Below are 16697 nucleotides of genomic sequence, written 5' to 3'. Positions count from 1 at the left end.
ACCCCTTCCATAAAAACCTTATACAATTGGCAACTAGCATAAATACCCTTGCCCTGAGGGCTGTGGGGTGGGGGAGTGTTGATATCCCCAAAGACATAATTACTGGATTTTTCAACTATGCAGAACAAAGTGATTATCTTAAAATTTTGGTTCGGGATGTTTGGGGAAATCATGGGCGTAGGGGGTGGGCTGTTTGACCTCCAATCACTCTTGATTCTTAAAAAGAGCACTAGAACTTTCAATTTCCAACCAAATGAGCTCCTTTTGAAGTTTATGCGACAACTTTGTATACGAAGTGCCTTGTTCAGAAGAAAAAGATGCATTGCGTCCACTCCGATCTTTACTTAGGCAGGTCTATTGCGCTGCCTATTATAAAAAAGAACAAGTTCATTCAAAATCAAATAAAGAGCATCACTAAAACTCCAAACTTTGTAGCGATACGCCGAATGCAACAAATTTTCAACGGATAGTCTTTGAAAAAAAAACTCCAGCTGAAAATTATTTCGTGTAAAGCAAGAGCACATCAATCAATTTTTGTATTCCTCAAATATCATGAAGAATATTTATTGTGGCATAGCCTAATCACCGAAATCAAATTCTGGGCCAAGGATGAAACATACTTTCTTTCTCAACGATTACATAGGGATAAATCCACACAAGAAAAAATACTTCGGCTTTCTCTTAGCTGGAATCTGGTAAAGAGTGAACCTAATTGTCAGTAATGGTTGTGCAGCGGAAAACTCAGTTTTGTCAAAAGTTTTGTCCAGTTTTACCTGAATCACAGGCAGCGCAATCGCACTGCCTAAGTAAACAACGATGTTGGCACAATGTATTATTTTTTTTTCTTTGGACAGGGGCACTTCGTATCGAAGCAGTTGTCGTAGTAACTTCAAAAATATTGAAATGACTATTGCCCTTTTTAATGGTCAAAAGTGATTGGAAGGCAACTAACACCCCTTCCACGCCCACCCTTTCCCTAAATACATCCAATCAAAATTTTGAGATAGCCATTTTGTTCAACATAGTTGATTTCCAGCTAGAAATTATGTTTTTGAGGAGGAAACTCCCCCCCCCCACAGCCCTTAGGGCAAGGGTTGTAAGCTATGCCTTGGGGGCATATAAGGTTTTTATAGAAAGCTTTGTCGTAAAAACTTCAAAAAGGGCTCACTTGATTGGAAATTTAAAGGGCTAGTGCCCTTTTTAATAGTCTAAAGTAATTGGAGGGCAACTAACCCCCCTCTAACGCCCACTTTTTCCCCAAATACATCCAATCAAAATTTTTATATAGCCATTTTGCTCAACGCATTTGAAAGTTCTTGAAAGTACATCTTTGAGCAGGACACTCCCCCCACAGTCTTCAGGGCAATGGTTATAAGTTATGCCCTGGGGGTATATAAGATTTTTACTGCAATTTTTGTCATACAAACATGAAAAAGGGCTCATTCAATTGGAAATTAAACGGGATATTGCCCTTTTTAATAGTCGAAAGTGACTGGAGGGCAACTAACCCCCCTCTCACGCCCACCTTTTCCCCAAACAATCAAAATTTAATTGGAAATTAAACGGGATATTGCCCTTTTTAATAGTCGAAAGTGACTAGAGGGCAACTAACCCCCCTCTCACGCCCACCTTTTCCCCAAAAACATCCAATCAAAATTTTTAGATAGCTAATCTAAATTCTATTTTAATAGTTTTAAATATCTATTCTTAATAGTTAAAAATGATTGGTGGGCAACTAACCCCCTCTCACGACCACTATTTCTCCAAACACGTACAATCAAACTTTTTAGATAGCCATTTTTTTCAACGTAGTTGAAAGTTCTGGAAATTATGTCTTTGGAAATGACAACAACAACCCCCCCTCCCACCCACAGCCGTCAGGCCAAGGGTTGACAGTTATACCCCTGGGGGCATATAAGGTTTTTTATTGAAAGCGATGTTGTAGAAACTACAAAAAGGGGTCATTTGATTGGAATGAAAGAGATAGTGCCCTTTTTAATAGTCGAAAGTGATTGAAGGGCAACTAACCCCCCTCTCACGCCCACTATTTCCCCAAACACATCCAATCAAAATTTTGAGAGTTGAGTTGAAAGTTCAGGACATTAGGTCTTTGAGGATGGTAATCCCCCTCAAAGCCCTCCGGTCAAGGGTTGTAAAACTAATGCCCTGGGTGCATATAAAATTTTTATAGAAAGTGTTGTTGTAAAAACTACAAGAAGGGCTCATTTGATCGGAAATTGAAAGGGCTAGTGCCCTTTCTAATAGTCAAAAATGAATGGAGAGCAACTAACCCCCGTCTCACGCCCACCATTTCTCCAAACACATTCAATTAAAGTTTAGAGATAGCTATTTTGCTCAACGTAGTTTAAAGTTCTGGAAATTATGCATTTGAGGATGACAAACCCCCCAGAGGCCCCAGGTCAAAGGTTGTAAGTTATACCGTGGAGGCATATAAGGATTTTACAGATAGCGTTGTCGTAGAAACTTCAAAAGGGGCTTATTCAATTGGAAATTGAGAAGACTAGTGCCCTTTTTAATATTCAAAAGTGATTTGAGGGTAACTAACCCCCCTCTCACACCAACCATTTCCCCTAACACATTCAATCAAAGTTTAGAGATAGCCATTTTGTTCAACGTAGTTGAAAGTTCTGGAAATTATGCATTTGAGGATTACAAACCCCCCCCAGAGGCCCCATGGCAAAGGTTGTAACTTATGCCCTGGGGGCATATAAGAATTTTAAACATTTAGTTCAACGTAGTTGAAAGTTCTGGAAAACTAGGTCTTTGAGGATGACACTCCCGCCAGAGCCCTCATTGCTAAGGTTATAAGTTATGTCTTGCGGTTACAAAAGGTTTTTATTGAAAGCTTTGTTGTAGAAACTTGAAAAACGGCTCATTCGATTAGAAACTCAAAGGGCTAGTGCCCTTTTTAATAGTCGAAAGTGAATGGAGGGTATCAAAACCCCCTCCCTTGACCAAAATCTTTGCATTGTAATCTAGGTTTTTCACTGGCTTGTATTATCCTCGTTTCTCTCTTCTTTATGGTTTTATTGTTTCATAATGACTGACTATATTAATTTGGAACTTTCAGGAAATGATAAGGAAGATGTCAAATGATAAGTCAAAAAAGTGTATCTCAAGAAGTGATTTGGGTATTAAGTTGCAACTTTCAGAGATTGCTTAAAGGGGAAGACTATTTGGCCAAAAGCAATATGTGCACAATACTACTAATACTAAAACTACTACTTCAACTACTACTTGTGTTGCAACTAGTTTCAAGGCTAAGAGCATTAAGATAAAAGTTTCAATCTGAATATACAGGTTATATAATACTACTACTGTGACTACTATTTCAACTGTGCTGAAGGGTATTAAGGTGAAATTCTAAGGGAATTTTAAGGAGGGAGTGTGAACTGAATTAGAACATGCCAAGTACATGCAGTTTGTCAAAAGGGTATAACAGCAATATCTAAGGAACAGATTGATGAATGATGTTGAAACTAACAGGGCTTATTGTATGGGATGTTGAACTAACCAAAAGAGAATATTTGCCTTCCAATGCTACTGCTTCTACTCATACTAAGCCTACTTCTACTATTATTACTACTTCTACTACTACTACTGTCATTAGAGCTAAAATTGTGGTCGAGTTTGAACTAGCCAGAAGGCACAACGTGTATACTGTTAATATTGCCACTGCAGTTACTGTATCTAATTAATTAAAAACAACTTTCCGAAAAATAAGTTTTTCAAAGAAAAGTAAAGGCCAATTAAACTTAAGATCATGAGATACAAATACCTGTTAAAATTCAAACTCAAAATGACCAGAAATTATTATTAAATAATAAATGAAACCCAACACGAACAGAAATTAAATAAACAATCATAGCAAAAAACATACAACAAGTAATAATATCAATGAATAAATAGATCTTAAAGCGAGTAATGCTTGGATTGAATATGATAATCAAGCTTAAAACGAAAACAAATATTTTGCTATTGAAGTATAAATGAAACTTAAAACGAACAGAAATTAAATAAACAATCAATGCGAACAAACATACAATATATATTAATGCAAATGAATAAATAAATCTTAAAACGCGTGAAACTTCAATTGAATATGCAAATCAAGTTTGAATCGAATAAAAATAACTACAAACAAGAGTTTGGGTATCGTCTCACTGCAGAAGCCTAAAACCTACTGCGTCATTGACGCTTTACTGAAAACGAATTATATTACAAATGCTTTCTTTTGTACTTAATATTGAAAATAAATATTAAAATTACAGTAAAATTTTGAACTGATGAGCTTTTGGCAATTAATATCATTATGCATCAAATATTCAGTTTAATTTATTAGTTCTTTTCAAGATTGGTTAAGACAAATATAGTTTCACTACAAGCCAAATTTGGATACTGCCCCCTTCTTTAACTGTAAAGACCTAAAGCCTTCTGCGTCATTGGTGCTTCACTGAAAACGAATTACTCGTATATTACAAATTTATTATTTTCCAGTTCTTACAGCATTGAAAATGAAAATAAAAATTACAGTGAAAAAAAACCTTGAACTGATGGATCTTTCAACAATTAATATCATTATATATCTAATATTCAATTCTATTTTGTTTATACTTTCCAAGACTGTTCAAGACTCATAGTTTTGTCATTTTTTATAACTCTGCCATTTTTTGTAATTAATCGTGTTGGTTTGTTATGAAAACATTCTATTGCCTCTAGGCATTTCTATTTGAGCGTAAAACTGCACCTCAAACTTTGTGGAATATGCTTTTTCTTGCATGAAACTCCAAAATATAATACAATATCAAGTTTCGGAATGTTCCACCACTAGCAAGCAAGTTTCATTCGTATTTTTGAATCCGCATGGTCAATTTAGGGGGTGGGGGGTAGGCTAATTCTCGTAGCAGCCCCATTCCGTCGTGGTATGGTTCACATTTTCAACACCTGGTGTCCGGACTATCATATAATCTACCAAGCATACAACTACCCCAAATCAGTATCAATAAATAAATGAAACCCAAAACGAACAAAAATTAAAATAAATATTAGAGTCAAACTCAAAACGAGCATAAATTAATGTGAGTAGGGTTCAAAACCCCTATGCTTTCTAAAAGCCAGAATATAATTTGTACTTTACTGAAAAAAAATTCAAATGAGTTTACTGAAAAAAATATACATTGTCAATTTAATATACATATGCTGATATTTATTCCCTAAAATCTTATTTAATTTTTGATTTCTTAAAGTTACAAAAGTGAAAATATTTCAAAGAATTGTTGCATTTGTTGCAAAAATCTTGAAATTTTTATCTGGTGCATTTACGGCGTGGAGGAGGGAGAGGGGCTAGCTACCCTTCAATCTCTTTTGACTTTTAAAAAGTGAACAAGAACTTTCAATATTCAATCAAATGAGCCCTCTCTAAAGTTTATACGAGCATCCCTTCTATAAGAAAAAATATGAAGGATTCGGAGAATCCTTAAATTATATCCCTTGCCTTGAGGGCTTTGGGGGAGTTGTAATCCTCAAAGACCTAATTTCCAGAACTTAAAGCTACGTTTAATAAAATGGCTATCTTATAATTTTGATTGCATGTGTTTTGGGAAAAAGCGGGCGTGATAGGGGGGTTAAGTGCCCTCCAATAACCTTCAACTATCACAAACGGCACTAGCCCTCAGAATTTCCAATCGAATGAGCTTTTTTTGAAGTTTCTACGACACCGCCTTGTATAAAAACCTTATATGCCCCCAGGCTATAACTTAAAACACTTGCCCTGAGGGTTGTGGGGGATTGTCCTCCTCAAAAACATATTTTCTATCTGGAAATCAACTACGCTGAAAAAAATATCTATCTCAAAATTTTATTGGATGTATTTGGGGAACGGAGGGGCGTGGGGGGGGGCTAGTTGCCCTCCGATCACTTTCGACTGTTGAATAGGGCACGAGCCCTTTTGGTTTCCAATCGAAAGTGCCTGTTTTGAAGTTTCTACGACAACACCTTCTATAAAAACCTTATATGCCCCCAGGGAATAACTTAAAACTCTTGTTTTAAGTTATGCTTAAACTTAAACTTAAGTTTAAGTTATGTTAACTCTAGTTGCCCTCTAATCACTTTCGACTATTAAAAAGGGCACTAGCCCTTTAATTTCCAATCGAATGAGCCTGTTTCTAAGTTTCTACGACAACACCTTCTATAAAAACCTTATATGCCCCCAGGGTATAACTTAAAACCCTTGCCCTGAGGGTTGTGGGGGAGTGTCCTCGGAGTGTCCTCCTCAAAAATATATTTTCAATCTGGAAATCAACTACGCTGAACAAAAATGGCTATCTCAAAATTTTGATTGGATGTGTTTGGTGAAATGATGGGCGTGGGGGGGGCTAGTTGCCCTCCAATCACTTTTGACCATTAAAAAGGGCACTATCCCTTTCAATTCCCAATCGAATAAGCATTTTTTGAAGTTTTTACGACAACGGCTTGTTTAAAAACCTTATATGAACCAAGGGCGTAATTTAAAACCCTTGCCCTGAGGGCTGTAGGGGATTGTTCTTCTCAAAAACATGTTTTTTATCTGACAATCAACTACGCTGAACAAAATTGCCATCTCAAAATTTTGATTGGATGATGTTTGGGGAAATGATCGGCAGGGGGGGGGGGCTATTTTCCCTGAAAAAACTTTCATCTATTCAAAAGGGATCTAGATGTTTGAATATACAATAGAACGAGCCAGTTTTTAATTTTCTATGACAACGCCTTCTATAAAAACCTTATATGCCCCCAGGGCATAACTTAAAACCCATGCCCTGAAGGTTCTGGGGGAGTGTCCTCCTCAAAAACATATTTTCTATGTGGAAACCAATTACGCTGAACAAAATGGCTATCTCAAAATTTTGATTGGATGTGTTTGGGGAACTGAGGGGCGGGGGGGGGGGGGGCGCGCGAGTTGCACTCCAATCACTTTCGACTATTAAAAAGGGCACTAGCCCTTTGAATTGCCAATTGAATGAGTTAGGTTTGAATTTTCTACGACAAAACCTTCTATAAAAACCTTATATACCCCCAGTGCATAACTTAAAACCCTTGCCCTGAGGGCTCTGGGGGAGTGTCCTCCTCAAAAATATATTTTCTATCTGGAAATCAACTACACTGAACAAAGTGGCTATCTGAAAATTTTGATTGGATGTGTTTGGGGAAATGATTGGCGTGGGGGGGGGCTAGTTATACTCCAATCACTTTCGACTATTAAAAAGGGCACTAGCCCTTTAATTTCCAATCGAATGAGCATATTTTGAAGTTTCTACGAAAACGCCTTCTATAAAAACTTATATGCCCCCAGGGCATAACTTAAAACCCTTGCCCTGAGGGTTGTGGGGTAGTATCCTCCTCAAAAATATATTTTCTATCTGGAAATCAATTACGCTGAACAAAATGGCAATCTCAAAATTTTGATTGGATGTGTCTGGGGGAATTATGGGCGTGGGGGGGGCTAGTTGCCCTCCAATCACTTTCGACTATTAAAAAGGGCACTAGAAATCTCGATTTCCAATCGAATGAGCCCCCTTTGAAGCTTCTACGACGACCCTTTCCATATGAAGTGTCTCATGATAATGGTAATAAGCTTACCTTAGCTATGGATGTCAGGTATTGTGTTATCTTGGAACGATAATTTCGAAAGGACCTGTGCCTGTCATCATCAGGTTCAAATTCAAGACTCTTGAATTTGAACCTGATGATGACAGGCACAGGTCCTATCGAAATTATCGTTCCAAGATAACACAATACCTGACATCCATAGCTAAGGTAAGCTTATTACCAATATCATGTATAAGAGTCAGGTTGGCCTCAGAGAATATATGAAGTGTCTCTGGGAAAAAAAAAAAATAAAACATTGGAGCCGTATGGCCTTTACTATAGGCAATGCTACAGCGTTGCCTCTGATGATACTAAGGGTGTTAAGGTGAAACTTTTAGGGAATGTTTAGTGGGAGTTTCAATTTAAAAAAACAAACTGTATGCATGCATGTTTTCAAAAGGGCATATAGGCAATATCATAGGAGGCGCCACTCTATAATAGCTAGAAAGCTCATTGAAACTTTTAAAGGAGCTAATTTGATTGGCAATTCAAAGTTCTAGTGACCTTTTTAAGAGTCAGAAGAGATTGGATGGCAAGAAGCCCTCCACCCAAGTCCAATAGCTTTCCAAACACATCCAGTCGAAATCTTGAGACACTATTTTGTTCAATATAGTAGAGCAGTCCAGTAATTATGCCTCTAGCGATATTGGGTATATCAACACCCTACAATTATGCAATTGACCCATTAGGCTTTAAAACTAATTGCTGCTTTAAAACTATATCAAAAGACACTGTGTGTATGGTTGCCAATAAGACATCTCATCAATGTATAGAGAAGGACTGGGGAGATTAAGTTGAAACGGAGTGTCTGTGTCCATGTTGTCAAAGGGCATAGCTAAAATAATTTGAGAATAATGTTAAGGTTTTTTTCAGGTCAACCAAAGAAGGTATAAAATTAATTTAAACAGTACTATTTGTGTCAGGATTAAAAATTGTTGAAGGAGTTTCTCCAGCATACAAATAACAAGCCAAACTATGCATTTTGTTAGAAAAAAACTGAAAAAATATAAATTTTTTCACGAACAAGACTATGTCAATAAAAAACGAACAGAAATTAATTTAAAAAACTTTTCCACGAAACAAGTTTTTCAAAGAAAAGTAAGGAGCTGCATTAAACCAAAATGAGCAGAAATAAAGTCAATTAATTTTCCGAGCGTAAAACTACCACAAATCACCCTAAAAAAATTAAGTCCAAAACAAACAGAAATTACAATAGAAAACTGAGTCAAAGTCTAAACGAGCAAAAATTAACATGAGTAGGCTTGACAACCCCCATGCCCAGTGAAAACCAGAACTGAATTTGCACTTTACTGAAAAAAGCAAATGATCTTGGATTGTCATTTTAATATAGATATACTTATATGTATTCCTTAAAGTTCTAATGTTTTTTTTATCTAATAATGTTAAAAAGGTGAAAAAACTTAGAATTTATTCGGTTTTCAGTGGAGTGAACTTTTTTTAATTTAATTTTAAGAAATATAGTAGTAAGTATGACGGCACTAGACCCTTAAAATCCAAACCGGCGGTGCTGATCTCTGTTTCGTGGCCCTTCAGCCAGGAAGTGCAATGGGGGCCTGGAGGCCAGCCAACCTGTACTTTCGCAAACCCTCCCTGCTTACCTTCCCTAGATATCTCGAAGTACCCATTTAGAGCTGGGTTGACTCGGGCTAAGCTTACAGGGTCACACCACTGACCCGCGTCCCAAACCAAGAAACTGGCCACGCCAGGGATCGATCCCGTGCCCCTTGGACAAAGAAATCTCAACCCAGCGCACGTCCACTTAGCCAGACGTGCTTAAGAAATATCGAGACATTAAAGCGAATGAGGTAATGGAGTCGCTTGATTATTACATCATACCCAGTGAAATAACATTTCAAATGATACGTGGTTATATCATCATGTATATGTATATGTATATATATATATATATATATATATATATATATATATATATATATATATATATATATATATATATATATATATATATATATATATATATATATATATATATATATATATATATATATATATATATATATATATATTCACTAGTTTGATGATGGAAAAAGGTTTTACTTTTCCCTAAAAGTCGTAATTTTTACGGCAGGGGCTATAGCAGAGCCATTCAGACGGGGCCATATGCGCCACTCATTACTAGTTCATGGAGACAGTTTTACTAGCCTCTCAAAATCTTAATTACTTCTGCGATATATAGGGCAAAGTCATAACAAATGTGATGATCATACAAGCCCAAACGCGTTCAACTGGTCCAAACGGGCTTAACTATTGAAACGGAACAGGTTTTATGAGTGTTTTTACAAGCAGGGAATCTCCCCAACCACAAGCGTTTCACCTGTTTATTTTAAACTGGAATAGGCTTTCTGCCTGCTTCTAAGAGCGGTGCCCCCCCCCCCTCTCCAGCCACACACACACCTCAATCTGTCCAACGACCACCCCCTATCGATAGCCAATTCAGGTCTCTCAATTGGTTACTCTACTAGTTACGGTGGTCCTCCCCCTCCTCTCGGGGTGGCCTCAATAGCCACAACGGTCCTCCTGTCGCTTTCACGAAATGTGTGACCGCTATAAGATTTGAATCTCATGCCCCATGCATAAAAACGATGGCACGTCAGCCGTCTGAGCCATCCAGCTTGTTTTTTCGAAGCTGTTCTAGCTAATACATTCCTATGATTTTCAAACAAAATCCAGAAAGAACTTTTCAAATGATGATAGTTGGGATTACCCCGAAACCACTCAACTTTCAGGGGAGGGGATCTTAAAAGTATGTGGGAGGGGACTGCTTATCCTGCAACTACTTTTAAAAGGGCACTATAACTTCCAATCAAATGAGCCCTCTCCGAAATTTTTAAGACCAAGCCTTCCATTTGAAGTGGTTCTGAGAAAAAGTAGATAAATAGATAATACATCAAAGCCTTTTACTCTAAAATGTAGGCAACACTACAGTGTTTCCTCTGAAAAAAATATAAATGGAAAAAAAAATTTTTTGATTTTTTCAGGCAGAATTAACTAGTTTCTTGATCAATTTTAACTGCTCTGTTAAGACAAGATACCTTTTTAAACTAAACATCGTTTAATTTGATATTCAATCTTTAACATTGGAGCATTTGTGAGCATTCTCCAAATAATGCGTGAATTAAGATGAGTCTAAAAATCTTTACAACATATATTTGCGAGCAAGGGTGGGGGTGACAGGATTCTTCAAAGAACCAGGAACCTATATTTATAATTTAGTGGGTTATTTGTAGCTCCCAATCTTGCGGGAATTATTGTTTCAAACATATATTAAAACTTCTAATTTTGTCCCACTGCCACCTACTTTCATTTATGCCAGATTTGACTATAATGTTGGCTGATTTGTAGGACAAAACATTGATTTTTGCACAATATTTGCCAACGATCTTCTTGGCTAAAACGTTTGTTCATGTTTTCCTGTTTTCGTATTTGCCTTGCAGCCATCTGTAATTTGGAAACCAAAATGCTAACCAAATTAAATTTAGAAAAGGCTAATTAAATTTAGAATTTAATTAGCCAAATCGGCTGATCTCAGATCAGTATGACGTCAATTTACTCTTCCCTGAGAAATTTTCCCTTCTTGCCCCATTTGAAATTATACCAAGAGAACAGTCAAATGCGTTATAGCATAGATGGCAGATGAAGAAACCGATTAGGCGCATTAGTAGGGGCTTTCGTTCAAAATCTTAGAATCATTTCCCACTCGATTCAGTATCGATTTAAGAACAAGGAAGAAACGAATCATTGCTTAGTTTAATCTATAAATGGATCTAAATCGAGGTAAATATTATGACTGGAAATGTAATTATATTACTGGTTCACGTGCTATTCTCTGCTATTGAATGACTAGAAACAATACTTCAACACAGCACACCTGCCGTAAATGCACTAATTTATTTGAACATAGGCCAAACATTTAAGCAAGAAATTTAAAGGTGAGATCCAGTGTTTTTAGTTCGCAGTTGATAATTTTTCACATAACCCTTTTTCTACCTTCTATTTTAGTATTTAAACCCCCTAGCTTTCTTCTTGAATTCAATGTTTTAACTGCCTTACATTTACCCTGGTTTGTATATAATCCAGTATTTACAGACCCTTCATGTGCTATGTGATATTGGCTCTGGTGGGGTTTACTTCTTCAGGAAATGCTCTGAAGCCTATTGGCCGGAATGTATTTTTTGTAGCTTTATGCTATTGTTGACCCTTTAAAGAATTTTTTAAGCGAAAGAAAAGTCGGGGGCTATATGGGAGGATCTTTTCATGAAAGAAGTTTTCATTGAGGAAGGGACATTGCTATGAAGGGGGCGCCGGATTTCCCATCATTATTTTTAAAAAAAATCAGAAATTAAATATAAAAAAACTAGTTTTTCAACTGAAGGTAAGGAGCAACATCAAAACTTAAAAAGAAAAAAAAATATTAGATATATAATTGGGTTCACCTTCTAGTCAATGCCTTGCTCTTTAAGCCAAAGATTTTTTAGTACTTTTATAAGAGCTATTTGTTCTAATTAACGGCCTTTGTGATTAAGCGGTCATTTTTAAAGAATTGGAACAAAATTCGAACTTTAGCTTAAATAGCAAGGTATTGACTAGGGGGCAAACCCCCTAATATACGTATTAAAAATCTATGATTATAGAAGTTCGTTACGTAAGTTAATTCTTAAGTTACGTATGTTTATTACTAATAAAAACGTTCGTAAATAAAATTCAACAAGTTTCGAGAAAGCCATTTAACCAAATAAAAGTAAACTTAATACGCATATTTCGTTTTAATTATTCATGCACGGTGAGCCAAAATCAAGACCTGCATTAATTAAAAAACGTTCACAAATGAAATAAAAAAAAACAAGTTTTTTTTAACTGAAAGTAAGGAACGACGTTAAAACTTAAAACGAACAGAAATTATTCCGTATATGAAAGGGGCTGTCCCCTCCTCAACACTTCGCTCTTTACGCTAAAGTTTGACTTTCTCACAACTCAATTTTTTTAAACAGTAAAATTTTGTTTTAATTGCAAATGTTTTCAATTAACTTTAACGAAATTCACACCATCAGATTCAGCTTATCAATGAACATTATTAAAGAAGCTTCAAACTCCTATCTGCAAAAATGTGGGATTTTGCATTTTTATTTAATTTTAAAGAAAATTACACCATCACATTCAGCTTATCAGAGAATCCTATTAAAGAAGTTTCAAGCTCCTATCTGCAAAAAGGTGGAAATTTGCATCTTTTGCTCGAAGAAAGATCACGATGCATGCCCTCAAAAAAATGGAGGGCAACAAGGCCCCCTCCCACGCTAATTTTTTTCTCAAAGTCACCCAATTAAAAAATTGAGATAGCCATTTTGTTCAGCCTAGTCGAAAATCTAATAAATATGTCTTTTAGGATGACTTAATCCCCCACTGTTCCCAGGGGAAGGGCTGCAAGATATGAACTTTGCCCATTGCTTACATATTGTATTGGTTATTGGGAAGTATACAGACTTTTTCAGGAAGGATTTTTTCTGGTGGGGGGGGGGGCTGGAGGAGGGGGTTACTCGGGAGAATATTTCCGTGGAGGATGTTTCTTTGGGGTAAGGGACATTTCTATGAAGGGTGCGCTGGATTTCCAAGCATTATTTAAAAAACGATCAGAAATTAAATTTAAAAAAAACAAGTTTTTTCAACTGAAAGTAAGAAGCAACATTAGAACTTAAAACGAACAGAAATTATTACGTATATGAGGGGGGTGTCCCCCAAGTCAATAACTCGCGCTTTATGCTACAGTTTTTTTTAGTGCTTTCAAAAGAGCTATCTATTCTAATTAAACGGCCTTTGTGATTCAGGGGTTTGTGAATTAAAATTTTTTTTAACTTTTAACGTAAAGAGCGTGGTATTGAATAAGGGGAAAGCCCCCTCATATACGTAATAACATAAACGTAATAATAAAAAAAGGCGATACGGCTCAATAGTAATCGAAACTTTTAAAAACGGAATTTTGATGTCAATAAATGTATCCAAAGAATGGGCTTATAATGCTGATTCTAAATATATAAATTTTATAAAGTTTAGTATTACTCATCAAAAGCTACGAGCCTGAGAAAATTTACCTGATTTTTTAAAGAGGGAGGAAACATCCCCTACAAGTGAAAGAATTTTAATGAAAATCCCACCGTCAGATTCAGCGTATCAGAAAACCCTTGTAAAGTATTTGGAACATAAATTCGAGAAGGCTTTTTCTGGTGTCTCGTTTCTTAGAGATTTGGCCATGTATATGTCAACGAGAACAGTCCAGGGGGGGCTTTTGGGACTAAGGCTAGTCATGGGAAAGGGTCCGTTCCAAGGCATGGTTGAAAAACCAATAGCTGGAACTTCCGTTCCAGGAAAGTTATATTCTTGGCTCATTTCTAAAGGCAGTCCATCTTTCACCTTCGTCGTAGCTAGTTGTTCTTGTGCTACCTTATTTTTTCTATGTGTATTCTCACGTTATTCAATAAAGACCATGTACCAACGTTTATCGTCTATCTTTGGAATTTACGTAAACCATTACATCTGCCAATATAAAAGGGCATATAGAAAGAAGTAAAGAGAGGTTTACAGAGTGGTGGGAAGTAGTTAAAACTAGTGGAGCATATATCACTAGGGGAAAACCTCCAAGTGACATTTGAGTGACCGTTATAAGTACTTACAACATCTTACGGTAAATACTGGCAACATATTGAAGAGCTATTTCGCCCGCTACCAAAATTGCTGTGATATTGAGCTGCAGATACTGCGAAAGACCGATTAATAAGACATCGAAACGTTACGAGCTATTGAACTCTCGTCCCTTCAAAGCGCATTCTTGAAAAACACTTTCATTTAAATGAACATTTTGAAATAGGCTGTTACGCAACGCCTAGTATGGATTTCCTCGCGATCGCATCTACCTACTAATTCAAATTTCTACAACTGAGAGTCTCAGGTTGATTGCTACCTCCACTTAGCCATTCTACGTTTGGTGGCTTTTTTTTACCTGATTTTATACAGTCGACGTGTGATCTATATTTGACAGTTTCCAACCAATGTTTAACATTTTTGAATTCGATAATCGAAAATTAATTCTCAATTGTGACTCCATTTGATGCTAGTGTTTTAATTGAGACCAACTGCAATTGGATTTGAGACATATTATCTTTCGTAAATGATTTAGCACGACTAAACAACCCAGTAAATTTAATTAGACCCTTGTTGTTAAAGGTGAAGTTTATTGCCCAAAATCTGGCGTCCGTAATTAAAGGGCTGTGTTTAAAACAAATATTTAAATTTTTAGAATAATTGCTTTTTCAAATTTCGATCTCAATATGTCAGTTATTATTCCTATATTTGACCCGGCGAAAACTGGATATAACAAAAAGGTTGCTTTTGATTTTGTAAAACAGTGGATGATAAATGGCATATTTCCATTTCTTTTATTTGACTCCCCTCGATTATAAATTTGTCAAGTTTAAAACGTGGATTACTTGCAGCATATTCCCCAGGCAAAATAGTAGGCAAAATCGTTGCAGAGTTTGTAGGCGTGGCTCAAATTTAAGGATGAAAGGGTATATCTATTCTATAGAAGGATGCAAAAATTAGGAAGGTCATGTAGGGTGTCCTTAGAAGCCAGGGATGATGTTGTAGTCCTTGGAAGATTTGCTCTTAATTTATTCAAGGAGAGGATTATACCGTCCTATAAACGGTATTTGTTAGAGCATAGCGCAGAATTTTTTTTTGTTTAGGTGATGCGTACAAGGTTGCAAAGCAATATGAGTAGATAGAACAGATAGCGGGGAAAGGAGACACGTCTTTTTTTTCTGATGAATTTCTTTCTGTGCTGACGAGGGTGAAATTTGGACTCAATGATAATGAGAAGGCACAGCGAGATGGTACTGATTCCTCGCAGGGCGGTTTGGCTACCCAGAAAAAGGGAGCTGGTTTGAGGTCCCGTGGGATGGTACTGATGCCTCACGGGATGGTTTTTTGAGCTGGTTTTGAGGTCCCGTGGGTTGGTACTGATCCCTCAAGGGTTGGTTTTTTTTTGTTGCACTGCGAGATGGTTCTGAAGCCTTCCAGGGCGGTTTGGAGACCCATGAAAATGTAGCCGGTTTTAACGTCCGTGGGATGAGAAAAAGAAAGGTGGAAAGGGAGCTGGTTTTGTGGTCCAGTAGGATGAGGTTGATGCCTCGCGGGATGGTTTTAATGCATACCGCTAATAGTTATGTAAAGATATCAACAGAACTACTGCCATTTGTTGAACCAAAAGCTAGTAGAGCAAAACCAAATAGGTCAAAACCGAGGCGTTCCGCAGCAATAAAACCCCGAGGGTTTTACTGGAAATAATATCTTGACGTCATTGCAGCATGGTAGGCCAATCAAACTTTAATGGTTGACATATCTATTCCATTATTTATAAGTTTATACAATTTCACTTATTTGTCGCCAATATTTTCAGGATTAATTACCCTTTCTTGGTCCATCATTTTGCCTTAAACCAAAATTTATACATAATCCCCACTTTCCTTGTCCTCATCAAATTCAGGGGTATGGGGAACAAGTCTATTTTAAAGGGTACAAAGAAAAATGAAGTGTTAAAACATCCAGGTTCCGACTACTGTTGTTAGTGTGGTTCGTTTATACTATGTAAGTTTTTACTTATGCAAGTATTGTGTAGTGTTTATATTATGTAATTCTTTACTAGTTGATGCTGAAGAATGTTAGTAGGTGAGAAGTGAATAATTTGGGAAGGGTATTGAATGTTTTGAATTCAATTAAATTTTGAGGGTTTAATGAGAAGGGGATAAGCCAAATTTGGGAAATTTAACTTAAAACAGGGGGGAGAATCTGTAAAGTATTTGGAACATAAATTCGAGAAGGCTTTTTCTGGTGTCTCGTTTCTTAGAGATTTGGCCATGTATATGTCAACGAGAACAGTCCAGGGGGGGTTTTTGGGACTAAGGCTAGTCGTGGGAAAGGGTCCGTTCCCAGGCATGGTTGAACAACCAATAGCTGGAACT

At 36.7% G+C, this 16697-nt stretch overlaps 1 protein-coding gene across 1 annotated transcript in view; it reads left to right on the top strand.

Annotated features, from left to right (window-relative positions):
• The first annotated feature begins 11406 nt into the window (after positions 1 to 11406).
• Positions 11407 to 16697, top strand: part of LOC148956358 (uncharacterized) — a 28653-nt gene continuing 23362 nt past the window's right edge. The window contains exon 1 of the mRNA XM_089095036.1: positions 11407 to 11463. Coding sequence (XP_088951162.1) covers positions 11448 to 11463 — 16 coding nt within the window. The 5' untranslated portion in view covers positions 11407 to 11447. The remainder of the gene's footprint in view (positions 11464 to 16697) is intronic.

This window comes from Artemia sp. Qi Xiang Cuo, chromosome 1, assembly GCF_049724085.1.
Source record: "Artemia sp. Qi Xiang Cuo chromosome 1, ASM4972408v1, whole genome shotgun sequence".
NCBI classification, from domain to species: Eukaryota; Metazoa; Arthropoda; class Branchiopoda; order Anostraca; family Artemiidae; genus Artemia; species Artemia sp. Qi Xiang Cuo.
Note: the sequence above shows the minus strand (reverse complement) of the source record. Positions and strands in the feature narration are given on the sequence as shown.